Here is a 17,589-nt window from a genome sequence, read left to right on the forward strand (position 1 = left end):
ATATATATATATATATACACACTGTATATGTATGTGTGCATGCTTTATGTCCTGTTACCATTTAAGCTAAGACATATGCATGGGATTCAGAAGTATATTCATATTTAATATTATACTTATCTTTCTTTTATAAATTGAGACACACTTGGTCACTGGGTAAAATAAAATGTGTAAAAAGAATAATTTCCTAAGTGACAATAGTAGGTTTGTTGTCAGTTAAATAGTTCCTAGGCCTGGGATTATATTTTTTTTAATTGTTTCTAATAATACAGCTAACTGGCAACTCTCCAAGTCTGTCTGGTACAATATGCAAGCTAAACATTTTTGACTGATTACAATTAATATGTTCTTTCTTAGGAGTAACTATATAGCATTTTATATAGTGATCAGCACTGATTGGTGCAATTTGGGTACCTTTAAAATGCACTCAGTGTAATACTATAATTAAAACAGTTACACAGTTCATTATGAATAATAGCTGGTTAAGAATGCTTTGCAGAAAAAAAGGGAAAAGGTTCATTCCGGTTAGTCAAATGAACAATCTTCTTATACTTATAGTGAGGACAATAGACTCCCATAGGAAGATTCATGTCTAAATCTAGCGCTTCTCTTGCATGTAAATGACACGCAGAGTGATTTCATTTTTAGAGGCACTTAACTGGGAAGTGAACTATTAAAAATATATATCAAAGATGAAAAACCTCCCTGACTCAGTAAATGAGGGGTGGGCCTTAAGATTCACTGTGTTTGAATGAAAATTGAATGTATTATTTATTTTATACTTGAAACATTCTGATCTTTTGTTTCCTAATGTCCAGCTGAATCTGGAGCTGTTCCTATATTATTCATACAGATGGGTATCAGGACAAAAGGCTTAGTCTGGTAATGTGTTCACTTCAAAAGTACCAAAATACAAGACAATGGAGGAATTTACTAAAATTGTAGAAGACAAAATCGGCAGAAGCTATGCATGGCAACCAATCAGATTCTATCTTCAGCTTGTTCAGTTAAGCTTTGATAATGAAAGATAGAAGCTGATTGGTTGCCCCATTCAGCTGTTTCCGATTCTGTCTGCTAAAGTCTGAGTAAATTCCGCTCAATGCATTGTGTTGCACTAAAACCTAAACTATTTGAATACAAGCAACTGGAACTGATTAAGAAGTAAGGTACAAAATTAAGCAACGGATTTGACTGGTTGCTTTGGAAATTTGATCCATGATCTATATGTGTGTGTGTGTGTGTTTTCCATGTGTTTTTTTATCATTATAGTATGTTATCTTTTCATTGTCTCTTTTCATTAGAAATACCTGGTGATCCTGCCATCCCCCCTTCTTCCTTGTTGTGAACTACGCCATGACCATGCCAAGCACATAAGCAGATCTGTCCTTGTGTGTTCACTCTGCATGACCGGGCTTGCTTCAAGGAGCACAGCATACCTGTATCTCCAATGGTTTCTTTATCAGCCACGTCCCCACACCCCCCTGCCTTGGCAATTGACAGCAGCTCCCAGCAACCACCCCGCTGTCATCCTGGCTAGCAGATCTGAAGAGTTTGCTGAGAACAAACAGATTGGTAATGTAATCTGGGTTTCATAAGTGTATAAAACTCTGAGCATCTAATAACTATACAAACAGGGTGGCATAGTGTGGATGCAAGCACATCCAGAAACATTGTGAGCATTCCTGTTAGCATAGTGTGTAGTTCTAGTGAACACACAAACATCTACCACAATTGTGAGCCTGTCCTAACTGTGCAAGCATGTACTTCCCCTTCTCATTATCAACTGCCCACCCTCTACAGAAGCTGGTCTGCCCCCCCTCCACCAGGAAGATGACATGAAAGAAAGCTATGTGTCACATGACCTTGTAACAAAAGATCAAAAACAGGTAGAAGCTAATGATTTTTGGCAAAAGTAAATGCTAATATGTTAACTAAATAATATATACTGGTTACTCTGTGAGTTTGGAGTTGTGCATTCACATATACATTAACATCTTAAATGTCTTGGATACTCCAAGAGTGAGGTATCTCTGCCATAATTCCCAAACTTTTTCTGTTCAGTTGAGAGTTTTGGGTATTTCCAGACCCCTTTGTGTGCTCCAGCAACGTTGAGAGGTGCTAATGATCACAGGAGGTATGCAGACTCAGAAACTCAAGATCAGCATTATCTCAGCAACAGAGTCTCCAAAAGATAAAGGAAACTACCAGAAGATCTGTCTCTACATAAAAACCTTTATCCTCTGTGCAGTAATACTCTTAACTGCCCCTAGGGTTCATGTGAAATATCTTTGTAAATACATGGACCCAAAGTTTAATGTAAAAACCAAAAATGTTTCTTAGAATATTTATACTGGATCTTGAAGAATGCTAATTTAATAAAAAAGGAGTTAATGTGAGGGATAGAAAGTGTAAGAACAATTAACTGGCCATGTTACAGCAACCCGATTTTCATATTTCTAATGTAGCTTAGAGAATGAAAAACATACCTTCACTTGTTGCTTTAGGTATCACAGACAGGTATTTATGACACTTCTCCATCTTGGTCAATTTAGCAAAGATATTGGTTGTCATGTATTTAAATACACACACCTTAGGTCTTTAAATATATCCAAGCAAATCCAACAAGTTTGCAAATATAACATTCATTTTGTGGGCTGTCACCTGAGACCTCTGAAAAAACTGCAATAATTCTACCATCTCAGATATTCTGTCTTATGGGTACTGCAAATGAATACACAAAGTATGAGACAACATAACAGTTCTCATATTTATCATTAAAAGAGAACTATGGGGTAAATGTTTTTCACCATAGTTCTCTTAAGGGTCACGGGAGGACATATACTAAGCTCCTCCCGTGACCCAAAGCTCAGTATATTGCGAGCTACAGCTTGCGGTATACTGAGACCGCCACAGCCGGGACGGATCCCGACAATGCTGTCGAGATCCACACAGCTACGTGAATGACAGCTGGCTCTGCCTATCTAGAGGCAGAGCCAGCTGTACCTGCCCCCTCCCCCGTCCATTCCTCCTGTCAGCACTGAAGGATCGGAGCGGGGAAATCCTTGCAGGGAGCCGTGACTGCAGGGAGATGATCGATAAGTGAGTGAGCGATGGTATGTGTTCGCTCACTTCCCGATCTATTAGGCCGACATGTGACGGTTTCATTGTCACACGTCGGCTCGAACTATGAGGATGAGTTATTTTCATTCACCTCATAGTTCTCCTTTAAGGGGCACTTGTCCTTTAATGAACCTAAAAGTTGATACTTATTTTGTTACTACAGGAAAATGACACATCAAAAGGTTGATTTGCCAAACTGAAGTGAAGTGAACCTCTTTTCACTTCACACAGCAAATAATGTGCGGCAAAAAACCAAAGACAAAACAGAAAGTCTTCAGACGTGATTGATATTTTTAATGACAATAGGTTCACTTGACTTCTTGTTAGTAAATCACCCCTAACAGTTCTTCTGTATATTAAAAGGTAAATTGTTATAAATGATGAAACGCATTATAGCTTTGTCATAGATGTATATCATCAATCCAAAGACCAGAAACATATGTAATTGAGAAATACTTCATTTGGGAATGACTTTTTGATTAAAAAAGATCATATAAAGAAATGCAAAATTCCAAGTCACAATTAAATACCATCCTGCTAGACATGAGTTTATGTTTTTATACACATTTCATGTATTCCCACATGCTGTGTTGCTGCCAATAATTTATGACTGATCTGCACCCAGGCTGCCCTTCAGCATTTCATTTAATCTCTGCAACAGTGATTTACAGTAGCTTGTCATTAATAATACAGAAATGTACATGTGTGTTAACAAGTTAGGCAGAGCCTTTGACTAAAAAGTAAAAATTTAGGAAAATCCTTGACTGCATAAATGAAAAGTGAGATACATCACAAAGTCATTTGTTTACTGTTCCCTAGAGCAAATTACATTGTCCAAGGTATTTATTTGGAAAACTATTAAAATCTCAGAATGTCAGACACATTCTAAAGACAAACACACATGAAATAAACATCACCACATTTCTCTAATAGCTGTAAGTACATAAAAATTGGATTGAGCTTTACCTACATGGTAGACCTTGATGTCTGCCAACACCAGGGGAAAACAATCTATAAAATGGCAATTTGACACTTGGGTCCAAGCTTCTAAAGCTAATAAGTTTTTCATTAAAAAGACACTGTCCCTTTGCCCATTCAGTAACTCTGTCTTCTGACACCCCCCAATAAGGTATACTGCTATGCTACTTTGGTATCTCACCACTACCTTGCTCCATAGCTCTAATAGAGCAAGTTTTCTAGATATAGGAGATTATGTGATCTCTGTCAGGTGACTGTCCTCAGGCCTGAACTGTCAATCACCAGGTCTGAACACTGTAATGTGTGTTGGGTAATGACACCATAGAGATAGCCCACGGTGAACTTCAGCAGTAAGTAGGCAGCGAGGCAGCATAGATTGGTAAGATACCTTGCTATGGGAGTGGGATATCTGGGGTCCTGTCACTTTGCCCTGAGAGGTAGTCATGGTGTCACTTTAACAAACATCAAAATAGGTTTTGGGGTCTAATGCTGGAGTCTAACAGAAATGGCATTACTAGTGAATACCACCAAACTGGTTATACCTACCTTAACCCCCCCCACTTATTGTATAGTCCCAGTGAAAGCCTGATTTCAGTTCTTAGGCAGTGTGTAGCTTAGTCCCGATAGTCACACTAATGGACCTAAAAAACAACCTCACTAATTTTGAAAGAACTAAGGGCATTATTGTTTTTAAGAGGGATGGTAAAGCAAATAAACAATTTGCACAATGTATGTTCGCAGGACAAAGGAAAGATGTATAAAATATCAAATCATAAAATATTTAATAACATCCTTTGTTTTTTTTCCCTTGTTTTGTGGGGTTTAAATTTAAAAAAATGTTGTATTTTAAAGCATAAAGTCAGCTAAGAAATGTCAGGAAAATTAAAGTTCTTGTAAAAACATATTTGCATTCATAGAGAATTCTGTATTTGACAACCAGCCGTTTATTAGGGCAGCAGAAAATTGATCTCCCAAGGCAATTCAGGTCACAGAGATTGATAACCTTTATGGGCTATGGTTATGTTCTGTCTGCTGCTCGCAGATAATGCACTTTGGATATTAATCCTATAATGGCAACTATAACATAAGTAGCTGGTTATCACTAAGGTGTTACATTGAAGATTACACAGTATTAGACTGACACTTCCTGTAATGAAGTTCAGACATCCAGTAGAATGCTGTACTCTAGTTTTACAGTTACATGTATGTTCCACCAACATCAAACACCAAATATATCCGTTCCAGGTTATGATAACACAAGTAACTAAAGATTGCTGGACAGACAGTGATCTTAAGTAAACATTATGGCATATTAGCCATCCTTCTGATACCCACATGACAAGTTGGAAATCCACATGACATGCGGAGAATCGAGTGTGTAATGTAGAGAGTGGTTTACTTATCCTGTTACTTATTGCTAAAATCCTGCTTTATGCTTGTCATTGCTCACATGCTTTTCAAACACAGATAGGAAAATATGGCATGGAAATGTCAGAGTGACACCGAAGGGAGAAAAAGTTAAGAGAACAGTATCATTCATTATAATGTTATACCAAAAAAAAAGGCTTTGTAAATGTACCAAATAATTTGTACAATTTACATGGTATTCCAATTGTAGACTCTGTTCTTACAATAAATCCTTTCAGAATCTGTTTGTGGCTTCTGGATAAGTTTGCAACGGAGATGTAATTTGGAAACAGATTAAAAAAACCTCCCTTTACCAGCCAGCAGACCTGTGTGCTGGAGAATTTGTTTTATACACAGCAGTAGTATACCTTTTCCAAATATTCTATTTCTGTTATTTGCTGAATATAATGAGCTCTAGTTGAAAGAATGCCCTTGCATTAGACATGATGACATCATGAGACCTTAGACTGCTGGAGGCTGGTGGAGAAGAGGCTGCGGACTAGCACCCAGATGGGAGTGAGAATCAGGTGAGTATATCTTCTTTTTTTAGCCCTTAGCCCAGAACCAGCACAAACCCCTTGCAGTGCAGGGATAGCCCCACTGCAAGGTTTAATTTTTACAATTCCTGGAGTTCCTCTTTAACTGTATCACTGCTTTGCCAGACAAAAATCGGGTGTGTCACTTTAAACCACATTGCGAAGAAAAATCACAAAAAATGTCATGTAAAATAAAGCTACGTGTATGTGCTGTTTGCAAAAGAAATAACAACAAAATGGCATTACAGTGTACAAACTAGCTTCTCAAAAGTGAGGAAAAGAGTCTAAATACACATGGAACCTACTTTACCACTAGTAGAACCGCAGAACTACATTAAAGGTAGGGATAAGGTTTGGGTTTGCCATTAACATATGTTTGAGGCAAATCCTGCATGTTTGAGATTCACGTTTTGGGTGGATTTATGTGCAGATTTGCCCAAAATGTTCTAAACCATTTTACACTGCATCACGTTTGAACTATGGCCAGCAGGTTTAGAAGGACCAATAATGGGGTTCACTATAAAAGGAAGGAATACAGAGCAGCAATAATGTCATTGAATTGAAAGCTGTTATATGGAAAGTATAGGACATTAGGTTCAGTTAGGGAGCTGTACTTTAAATCTGTGAGCTACTTGGGCACCCAACCCACTTTTTTGAATAAAAAAATACTTTTTTCTATATTTTAGGTGAAACTGCTTTTTATTTTTGTCTGCAGGGCATCCCTTAAAAAGTGTATTTTTGTTTCTTTTTTTTGCTACTACAGTATAGGGTTTTTACTCGTTTTGGGATTTTTTCTTTTTATTGTATGCTATTAGGGCCTATTTTAAGTTTGGGGTGCTCAGAGCATTAACTTGTTACTGATCATCTGTTCTTGGAGCTGCTCTTTGTTCGCTACTCCATTGTTTAAAAGAAAAAAAAAAGTGCAAGAATAGTATGCACCTAAACCATCTTGCAAATATTATTTTTATTCACCACATCCCCCTATTCTAAAAATGAAAAAAAAAAAGGCATGCACAAGTTAGGCCTATTATGCCTGATTTAAACTGTCCCACTGCTGGACACTTGTACACTACTGTATCTTCTGTATTCTCCTAATTTTTAATGGGGGATAGATAGAAATTGGCCAGCGGCAGGGAAGTATTGCATTAGCAAAAACAGGGATAGACAACTACTAGCCAATTTACATAATACCATGTACAGCTTTAAGGTATCCCTCAAGCATGTTATTTACTGGATGGATTTGTGTATTTTCAGTGTTGCCCTTGAAGCTGCATGAAAAGACCCTCTGCCTGTTGCACAATATTTAAAAAAAATGTTTTTGCATTTGTACAAGTCTCCTATGGCAATGCCCAGCCTCCCATGCTTTTTTTTTTTTTTTAAATAGTTTGCATTTAAGCCCAGGATTTAACAGAAGATTTTCCTTCCAAAGCATCCAAAACAGTAAGGTGACACAGGTAAATAGATTTCTATTTTGCATGCTTAAGATGAGACTTTTTTTGTTTTGCCTAGAGTTGTCCTATAAACCACAGTAGAATGCAGTCATATTGGTGCAGAAGTATTAAAATTCACATCACTGGAAACATTCTCTAGGTGGTATTACTTTTGCATCAGTAAACTACGAGGGAAAGTAGGCAATTACAGGGCGTGCCAGAGTAGCACAAATGATTAGCTGCAGGTTGCCAGAGGCTGGAGCACTGATTGTACATAAACACTGAGTCAAATTACTCACCAATTGTTCACTTGAAGTATGGTGAGACCTGTGTCTTGTGCCAACTGTTTTTTCTGTTCTTCTGAAGGGTAGGGGTGCTGCAAGATAATAAAGGAACATATTTTCAATCCGTGATTACATTCCCTTTTGTTGCAAATAAAAATGCCAGCGTGCAGTCAATAATTAAAAGCACAAAATACTTGAGGTGTGTCATTCTTTTATTAGTTGTATACTACATCATCTAATTATTAGGCCGCACAGACTTACTAATTATAAGAATTAACCAAGTGAAGAAACAGCTATTAGGAATCCTGCCTGTTCACTGATATTTAGTTTTATCTTCCAGTGGGACACAGTAGGAGGAAAAAATCAAGGAAGTATCATGCCAACAGACAATCAGATAAGCCACTGCTTGCAATAGCTCTAAATTTAATTTGCAGTGTTCAAATAAGAGAGCCGGAGATATAAAAAGTCCCGTTTGGAGTGGTGAACTAAATTCTCCACATTGACTCATCAACGAAATACTGGGATTTTGAACACATGCCAACTTAAGGTCATTTAACGGCGTATTTTGCTTGACATTAACATAACTGTCTAAGTCTAATCATGAGACAAGAGGCCAAATGCTCTTATTCAAAAGGGTTTTTTTAAATTAATGTTATGGTTAATTGAGGTTTAAGATTTCCTATGAGAACCTAAATGTTCTTTACTAGGAAGAATTACATCACGCTAAACGACTTATTAAAAGATGATAATTAACCATTTTAAAAGAGTACGTTCAATATTCCTAGAGATCACTACACTTTTAGTGACATGGCTTGCAGGGAATTTTAACGAATAGATAGAGCATTCTCGAATTAACCCAGTCAGATAATAAAGCAAAAATACAATTTCATTACAGCGCAATCCCAAAGCTGCAGAGAATTTCCTTACTAACAGCAATGTTCACCAGGACTTTTCCAAAATGATAATGGTGGATTTGGAACAAGGAGCCCAAATGCTTCAGAATACACCTAAAATCTTATCTGAGTATGTAAACTGTTGACCCTACAGATCCAGATATTTGAAATCAACATGGTCATTCTAATCATTGCTATAAATTTGCTATGTTGAGGGTAACTAGTAAGTGATTAAGGTGTCTGTAGAAAGGGTCTACTATACATGCACTGCAAAAAGCAGGGGTATTAAGGTTGGCCCAAGCAGTATAACAACCATATCAAACAAGAGAAGATGTCCCCCTTTTTGTGTATGGCCACTCCCATGCATACCTAATGCACCCTGAACATCTAGAGTGCTGGAGGTGCTGCCTCTGTGGTCTCACACAGAATTTGTTAACTTGTACAGCCATACTACACAACCATATTAATTACATATCTCCAAGCTCAACAGCGGAACCTAGCTTTTTTCTTTAATTGGGATAGTGTAATTGCATTGAGGTTACTTTATGTGGTCAGTGTATATATACAATGATTCTTCATGCTGATTTTGGATTGTAACTTAAAAGAGAACTATGGGGTAAGTGTTTTTACCCATAGTTCTCTTTAGGGTCACAGGAGGACATATACTAACCTACTCCCGTGAGCCAAAACTCAGCATATGGCGGGCTATTGCCCGCCATATACTGAGAGCACCGCAGCTGGGACAGATCGGTAACAACACTGTCTGGATCCACCAAGCTGCGTGAGTGACAGCTGCCTCCTCCCCCATTCATTCCTTAACTCAGCGCTGAAGGATCGGAGAGGGGGGGAATCCCTGCGGCGACCGGTGACTGTTAGTCACCGCTCACTGCAGGGAGACGATCGGGAAGTGAGCGGACCGTCTGCATGTTTCTGCTCACTTCTCAACTTCTTTGTCACAGTTCAGCTCTAACTATGAGAATGAGTGGAAATCACTCACATCACCTCATAGTTCTCCCTTAAGTAAAAATGAAAAGCATTTCTTAAACAGCTATAATGCTGAATTTTTGTCTCTACAAACAATCTTAGATTATCTGTGTCCCATACTAGGAGGCAGCTTTGATCTCAATAGTGTGTCACGATTTTCTGATCCTGCAGTTATTTATTTACCTCTTATTTACTATTTTACTATTTTACTACTGTAGAGCTGGCTGCAACCAATTTCCATTCACCAAAAATCGCAAATACACTCAAAAGCAATTGCTAGAAACTAAGCAGTTTACTACACCCTTACACTAGATTGACCACCAGAATTCAGATGGCTGTGTAGTTGAAACAGCTATATAGCAACTTGAAAGACCAAATTTTAAAAAATGGATAAAAGCTGCAGCAACCTTGTAAAAAAACAGATCTTAGAAATGTTTCCTTTGGGCTCAATATGACCAATTTTGATCCCATCTCTGTGCAGTGGAAAGAAATCATTATTTCATGCCTTTGCTTAGCAATTTTCAGAAAAATGGAATTGAAAGTTCAGTCACACAATTAAATTGCCATGTGAATGACCAGAGTAACATACCATTGACTCTAGCAGGGTTATTCACAAAAGGGTGAAGAGTTTGGAGGAGGCAGGAGAAGTGAACAATCTAGGCCAACATAGCTGAACTGGAAAGTGATCTGAATTGGAGAATTTTTCCAAATCAGTTATTTTGGCCTAGATTCTCCTGCCTCCTCCAAACTCTTCACCCTTTTGTGAATAACCCTGTACATGTTCTGTCCCTTAGATGTGCTTATCGCTCAGATCTAATATTAGTATATGAAGAGGGTTTCCCTTTTATTAGCTTGGCTAACTTCAGTCTCAGCATAACTGTAGAAAATAATCTCCTGACTCTTGGTACAGAGTGAACAAACTGATTTGGAACGGAGTAGTTGTCTCAGTATGGAAAATGGTGGAGAATTATACTGCATCAAGAAACAAAAACTTTAATTAACAGCTACGGAAATGGCTAAAATCCATGACATAAGAGACAGAAATCTGTTAAATAATCTGTTAAAAAATGTCCATGATACAGATCATGATGAAATACAAAGACATTATGAAAGTATGGCATTTACATGCCTAACTTCCAAATCTTTGAGGAGTGTAACAGCAGTACAAGCAAATAAGTTTACAGTGGAACAGGGCAGTGGACAGGAAAACTATTGTAAAAATAATGAAAGCATAGTAAGTTAAGTAGTTAAAAGGACCTTGCTAAGGAACATCTCCTGATGGTAAAATGCCAAAAGGAAATGAAAAAAAAGAAGTTTTATCTGGAAGCATTTTATTGTGTGAACCTATCCCCTATCTTACCAGCACCCATAAGACAATAGTTAATTTATTTTGTTTCTGTCGTTTTTCATAAAGAAAAAATATTGTGCCCCACTTTGGATACATTCAAGAGTCAATATTTAATGTATGAATAGATCTTAACAAAGGGACATTACTGTGCATGCAAATATGTGTTAGGTCTGCCAACAATAATATATTCCTATTCAGAATACCGATATATATTTGTGAGTTTGCAGTAGCGCTAAAAGCCAGCACCTGTGAGGAGACCATTTCTGTACAAGAACATGCTGGTTAGGCTTGCTTTTAATTCCATTAGCATTATTTGCTAAGTCGGATTAGACATGCCCTAACATTTCTTGCATGCCTGCCTGCTATACTCTGATCCACATTTTACTGAATACAGTCCTGTTGTTTTTAAAAGCATTTCACTATTCTTCTGACTTATTGTACAATGCAGCCTTTAAGAGGTGTAAAGAATACGTCAGCCCAGGAAAAGCCAGCCTGATTTGCTTATTTTACAAGAAGACAATCACAATCTCTATGTAAGCATTGCTGCATTTCTGTGAGTGATTATTTATTTTCCATGCGCAAGGTAAGCATGAAAGCATATAAAAGCATGAGACGTGCATTATAAGTGTTCACTGGTTTCATTCCACTATAAAATTATTCATAAAGCTAGGAAATGCTATGTGAACACTATGTACACTCAAGAGGCACAAACATAGATAAACTACACACTAAAGCACAAATATGTAGGGAATATACTAACAGAAGAGTATATAAATGGCCACAAACAGGATAATATTGCTTCATGCACCATGTCTTCTCTTTGTGCATGAAACCCTACTGATCATATTGCTGGATCTTAGAACACCTAAGTTAGTATCTTAATCATGTGAATTGAAAAGTGTTACATAGTTACATAGTCAGGTTGAAAAAAGATACATGTCCATCGACTTCAACCCATAGAGATATGATATGGAAAAAGAAAAGAAAAGAAAGAAGAAAATCCTAAACAGAACGCGGTGCCCCCAATTACCCACTGTTGTTCCAGAGAAAGGCAAAAACCCCTTTAAAGCATGGTTCAATTTGCTCCAACAGGGGATAAAAAATTCCTTCCTGATCCCATAAGGCAATTGGATATTCCCTGGATCAACAATCTCTGATGCTTAATATACCTATAAGAACTCAATATCCAGTAATATTCTGTGCATTTATGAATACATCCAGATTTTTTTTAAACAATTAACTGAGCTAACTAGAAATAGCTCCTGGGGGAGTCTATTTCACATTTTCACAGCTCCAACTGTGAAGAATCCTTTCCGTATGCAAAGGTTAAACCTCTTTTCCTCCAGACGCAAAGAGTGCCCCATTGTCCTTTGCAGTGACCTTAAAGTGAATAGTTTGGCACCAAGTTCACTATAGGGACCATTTATGAATTTATACATGGTGATCATGTCCCCACTTAATCGCCTCTTCTCCAGTTCCATGGTTTTCTACTTTCTCCTTCTCAAAAAGCAAATATGGACAGAGACAACCCCTAAGTTCACTAATAGTGCTTCTTAGGCAGTAAGAGGGAGGTCTTCTAACATGTAGTGTAAAGTGCAGTGTTTTTAAACTCTTGGCACAGTCAAGACCTATCATCATAAACTTTTCTGTGTCCACAGTACCACAAGTACTTTTAAAAGCTACTGTCTTTGCCATCCATCTAAAGAGCCAGTGTTCAGTCAAGTTCACTCTATCCAAAACGGGAAAAAAAAAGGTTTAAAAGGCATTGGCTTCATTGCCATTGGCACTTTAAAAAATGTATATGATAGTCATGGCACACAGCTCCCAGGTCTCCAACTATAAACAGGAGCAGCATGCCTTGGGTGCCTGGGCTTAGTGACAGCCATGATGCTGAACCTTGCCATGGGCCACCTGGAGTTAGCTGCGTAGCACCAGTGCTTCATACCTCATGCTACAGAAAACACTATAAACGTGGATGTACATGTCAGAAATTAGAGGATTGTACAAGGGCCCCATCTTTCAAAATAATTAGACCACATTGCATATGTATTGCTGGGCATACCTGCCCTTTTACTTGTCACGATGATAGATTCCATGATTACTCTCTCTCCAAAGGAATGCAGTGATTGCTTTGTTTTTGAAGTAAAGTAGAACAGGTGAGTACTGAAAGAATTGTTAACTTTTTTCAACCATTTACTACTGACATGCTTAGTGAATGATGCAGTAAGTAAAATGCTCTTTATTATTATCCCAGCAGATCCTCTTCAATATTGATCACAGATATAGCAACTGAACTACCTGACCCAAACTGAGTAGGCAGATGGCCTTCAAAAGACTCATTTAGGACCCCATATCTAACAGATCTATAGATTCAGCACCTATACCAGTGCCTAGACTGCGGAGGGAACAAATTAGATCTAAAATTGTCCAATATGGCCAATATTTCGCTCATGGTTACCCAATAGTTTGTATACTTAGCCCAATACTTCGCACTCTAAGTTTTTGAAATTCCTCTACAAAGTGACACTAAAATTATTTTGAGAACGTGATCACAAAACACACTTGTAGCATCATCAGGACTGGATTTAGTCTCTCTGCTGCCCCAAGGTCAGGTTCCTCAACGCGCACCCCTACCTGCTAAACCCTCCAATGGAAAATGGCAGACCTGCAGGCTGCATACAAGTGATCTTGGCAGCATCACTGAGATAACTTGTACAAAACAAGAGGCGTCTTCCCTGCTGTACATTTAGCTCTGCTTGCCCAAAGCAGGACTAAATGTAGAAAACAACTGCATGTCCCGGGGTTCGGGAGATAGAAATTCCACACCCCTGCTGCCCCTCTACTCCCTGCTGCCCAAGGCCGGGCCTTGCTTGGCCTTGTTGGAAATCCGGCCCTGAGCATCATCACAGGCTGTCTTTTGTGAATGGTCACATGTAGACCGGGGCAGACACACTATACCAGTACTGGTGTCAGAGAGGGCCAAAAGTACAGCGAAAGCTGGACTTAAGGCTGGCTTCACAACTAACACACAAAAGCAACACACCTCCAAGACCATGCACCATAAAACATAACATAATGCACCACATTGGACCATAAATCGAAAAAGAAAAAAATATAACTATTTAACTTCTAAGCTCTTTACACTGTATCATGAGCATATGAACTAAAACAAAAAAATTCAGAGACTGTGATCTTGCTTTAAGTAATTGGAGCAAACTGTGTTTAATGTCATAAAAAAACAATAATTGCTAGTCTGCCTCAAGCCATTGAAAATGAGGACTTAATGTCTTTTATGCTATATTCAATTGTTCAGCATTCTTTCCAAAATACCAGACCAGGCAAATTAGGTATCAAATTAATTTAACCACCATATAATGATAACAAAAACAACAAAACACCAAAACCATTAAAAATGGCAAACAGTACTCTGTTGTATTAAACATTTTTTCTAACCATACAATGGCATGTTCAAGTCATCTGAGCTTTTCTTTTTTTAGCATATTTACTGGCTTACTGCAGCAGAAACTTAAAATTTCATGAAAAAATCCATAATTGCCATAATCACATGAAAGCCATGACTTCATGCAGATAATCCTCCTCAGCCAATGGTCCATAATGACACAGACCTTTTAACTGAAACTTAATATGTTTAAAATACTTAAATACTTTCAGTCCCTCTAAAAAAAAAGAGAGTTTTGGGAGTTATGTGTTCTTTTTTTCAGGAGGGGGATGAAGGTGGTCTGAGGAGAAAAGAGTAGGGTGATTAAGATGTTATCTCCACATACAGCTAATACATGATGGGACAAGGTAACACCATGCCATGGGCTAACTTGGCAAAAAGAAAATTCAAGTTCACTTTCTATTGTCGATTAATGGGATAAGGAGGGTGGAGAAAAGTTAAATGAAAATAACTGACAAAAAGATCATCTGTCCTGATTAGTATCATATGACAGAGCGGTCAGTTAATCCTCTGCATTGCAGCTAAGCACGTGTAGGCTACAAACTAGTCTGTAAATAGCAAGATTTTTATATACGATTTGTTTTCATGTACAAAATGAATATATTCATTTTTGGTGCGTGCCAAAAATCATTCACTGGCTCCTTAATGCTTTCTGAGGACTACAGTCAGTAGATATCCATATTGGAATTTCTGAATGAAAATTTTGCAATCCCACCTTTGACAGTTGTCACCTGAACAGCTGTCCACGCTTCAGATATTTCCCCATATCTCCTGTTCCAATGAAGCAGGGGGTGAAGGAAAATATTTTCAGTGAGGGCGGTCTTCCCAACTGGAGAAAGACAGCACAGACGTTCCAACCTTTCTCCACTCTAATCAAAACTGAACACAAAGGCTTTTACTTTGATTTCTGCTTTAAGACAAAACAACCTATAAATACAACACTGAGTCCAGTTATTTTATGAGAACTTCTTGTGAGGCCTCGTACCTGCAAATATACAACTGCTCTGTTTCACAAGACAAATGAAATAAACCTATTGATAAAATCACTTTTAAAGTATCTAAGGAAATCTGTCTATCCTCTGCGAACAACGAGTTGAGACTTCTGCCTGGTTGTCTCCATTAGACTTGTACCATTATCTCTTAAAAGCTTAATTATTTGCAAACAATTGATCAAGAAGGGAATATGAGAAAGGATATTGTGGGACCAAGGGAGAACTACAATGCATTAGCAGAGCAAACAAAATTACCTTTAGTTCTCACAAAAGAAATTAATGATTGGGACTGTGTATAAGGCAGCCCAGTAGTTGTAATGGTTCTTCTGGAGTGCTCTCTATTTGATCTGTGCTAACACCTAAAGAATGAGTAAAAGCCATAAAACAGAGATTATGTATGAGAAAGCTGACCCCCCTTTCCCAGAATCAATTCTGCACATGCCTCGGATTTAAAAGAATAAATGCTTGGCTTCCTGTCTGTTGTTTTACTATGTAGACAATTTTCTGTTTTCTTCAAACCCCCTTTGACTCCTTTTTATAAAGTATTATTTCCCCTCTGAGTGTGTTTTTTAGGAATCAACAATGCTGCAAAAGTATCAATCTCTCTCTTTTTTTACCTTATTAGTGCATCTGTATTTTAGAGAATGTCTTTACTCTGCACACTTCTGTGACAGAAATTACTCAGTACTCAAGGAATATGCTGTGAGCATATTATCAATGACAATATCACATATTTAAGTTACGCTCTAAAACATATGAGTATATGTGGTTTTCTTGTAGTAAATGTTTAACTTTAATTGTGTACATTAAAAAGACAACACACCCTCCTGAAATCATCATTCCTAATGGGAAAGTATATAGTTGACCACATTTGGAAACTCGGGAACGGCAGACACAGCACACATCTGTGACTAGCAATGTGAGAAAAAGGAAAGAAAATCTTTGAAAATGAACAAAATATTAACAAAGCTAAGTTGTGAAAATATTAGCAGGGTGTAAAAAGCACAATTTCACTATATTCCTTAAACAAATACAAAGATTCTTCTCTTAGTAGAGAAAGAGCTGCGATTTAACACTGGAATTAGCAAGCATTTCTCTATGGTTAAAAATAGCCATCTCTCTTTAAACAGAAGGTGCACAGCACAGAACCATCCATTTCTTCAGGCTCACTGGACACCTGCCCTTAGAACCTTACAATCTAATTTTAGTGCCAGAGCAGCAGTGACTTGTCCGAGATCACAAGGGAGCTCTTACTGTTAACATGGTTTTCTAAAAATTGCTGGTTACAAAAAATACAAATAAATATCTGGATTTTATTTCCTTGTCTTATGCAAATTATTTTCAGGTTTAATAACATTGTGAATAAGTATATAATGTACCAGGCAGACACATATGACTTCAAAGTGCTAGTTTATATGAATATATTAAATGGTATCTTCCTTCTTCCTTTTGCACCACAATAATATATCGTTGCGCGCCTATTCCTGCTCCCTTACCAGACACATAGTCAATGCAGCCCGGGCCTGTATACCAGCCCTTTGGAAAAAACCTGAACCTCCGCTTATCAGACAGGTTTTAGACCGCATTCACGATATCTACCTCATGGAAGACCTCACAAGCTCAATTAACCACAATTATACTTCGTTCTTTAATACATGGCATCCCTGGATGGAATGTATTCGCTCGCCTGAATATCTCACCTTTGGAGAGCAACCGAGACTATGACGGACACGGGGGGTACTAACATACCGTACTCTGATCTAGCACCCCCCTCCCTTCCTTTCCCTCCCTCCCTTCCCCTCCTGAAGTTTCTTTTTTTTCCCCAACTCTTCCACACAGAACCTAGGTATTATTGATAACTATTAATAAATCACCTGGCCTCTTCCTTACCCCACTATCCCCAATACTTATTTAATAACCCAACATATAAGTTGGTACTATGTATACACGTGTGCTCTCCACTATATCATCGCCCGCATATAACCAGCGGGGTGCTACGCCGGCTGTCTCTTCATCTATATTAACTCTTCTATGAAATCGATAAAGAGAGCACCTACCAATAAGGCACGGGCAAGTTAATTACACCAGACACCTCGAAAGACAGCCCGGCCGGCATAAACACCCAACTACCCATCTTTGGTCCCAACACATGAGCCA

At 38.0% G+C, this 17,589-nt stretch overlaps 1 protein-coding gene across 4 annotated transcripts in view; it reads right to left on the minus strand.

The window, feature by feature from the left end:
• MEIS1 (Meis homeobox 1) overlaps positions 1-17,589 on the minus strand; it is a 146,424-nt gene that overhangs the window by 18,685 nt on the left and 110,150 nt on the right. For all 4 annotated transcript variants that reach the window (XM_018563904.1, XM_018563906.1, XM_018563905.1 and 1 more), the window contains one exon: positions 7,771-7,847. In XM_018563904.1, the coding sequence (XP_018419406.1) occupies positions 7,771-7,847 (77 nt within the window). The remainder of the gene's footprint in view (positions 1-7,770; positions 7,848-17,589) is intronic.

This window comes from Nanorana parkeri, unplaced genomic scaffold (genome assembly GCF_000935625.1).
Source record: "Nanorana parkeri isolate BGI_ZX_2015 unplaced genomic scaffold, ASM93562v1 scaffold709, whole genome shotgun sequence".
In the NCBI taxonomy this organism is placed as follows: domain Eukaryota; kingdom Metazoa; phylum Chordata; class Amphibia; order Anura; family Dicroglossidae; genus Nanorana; species Nanorana parkeri.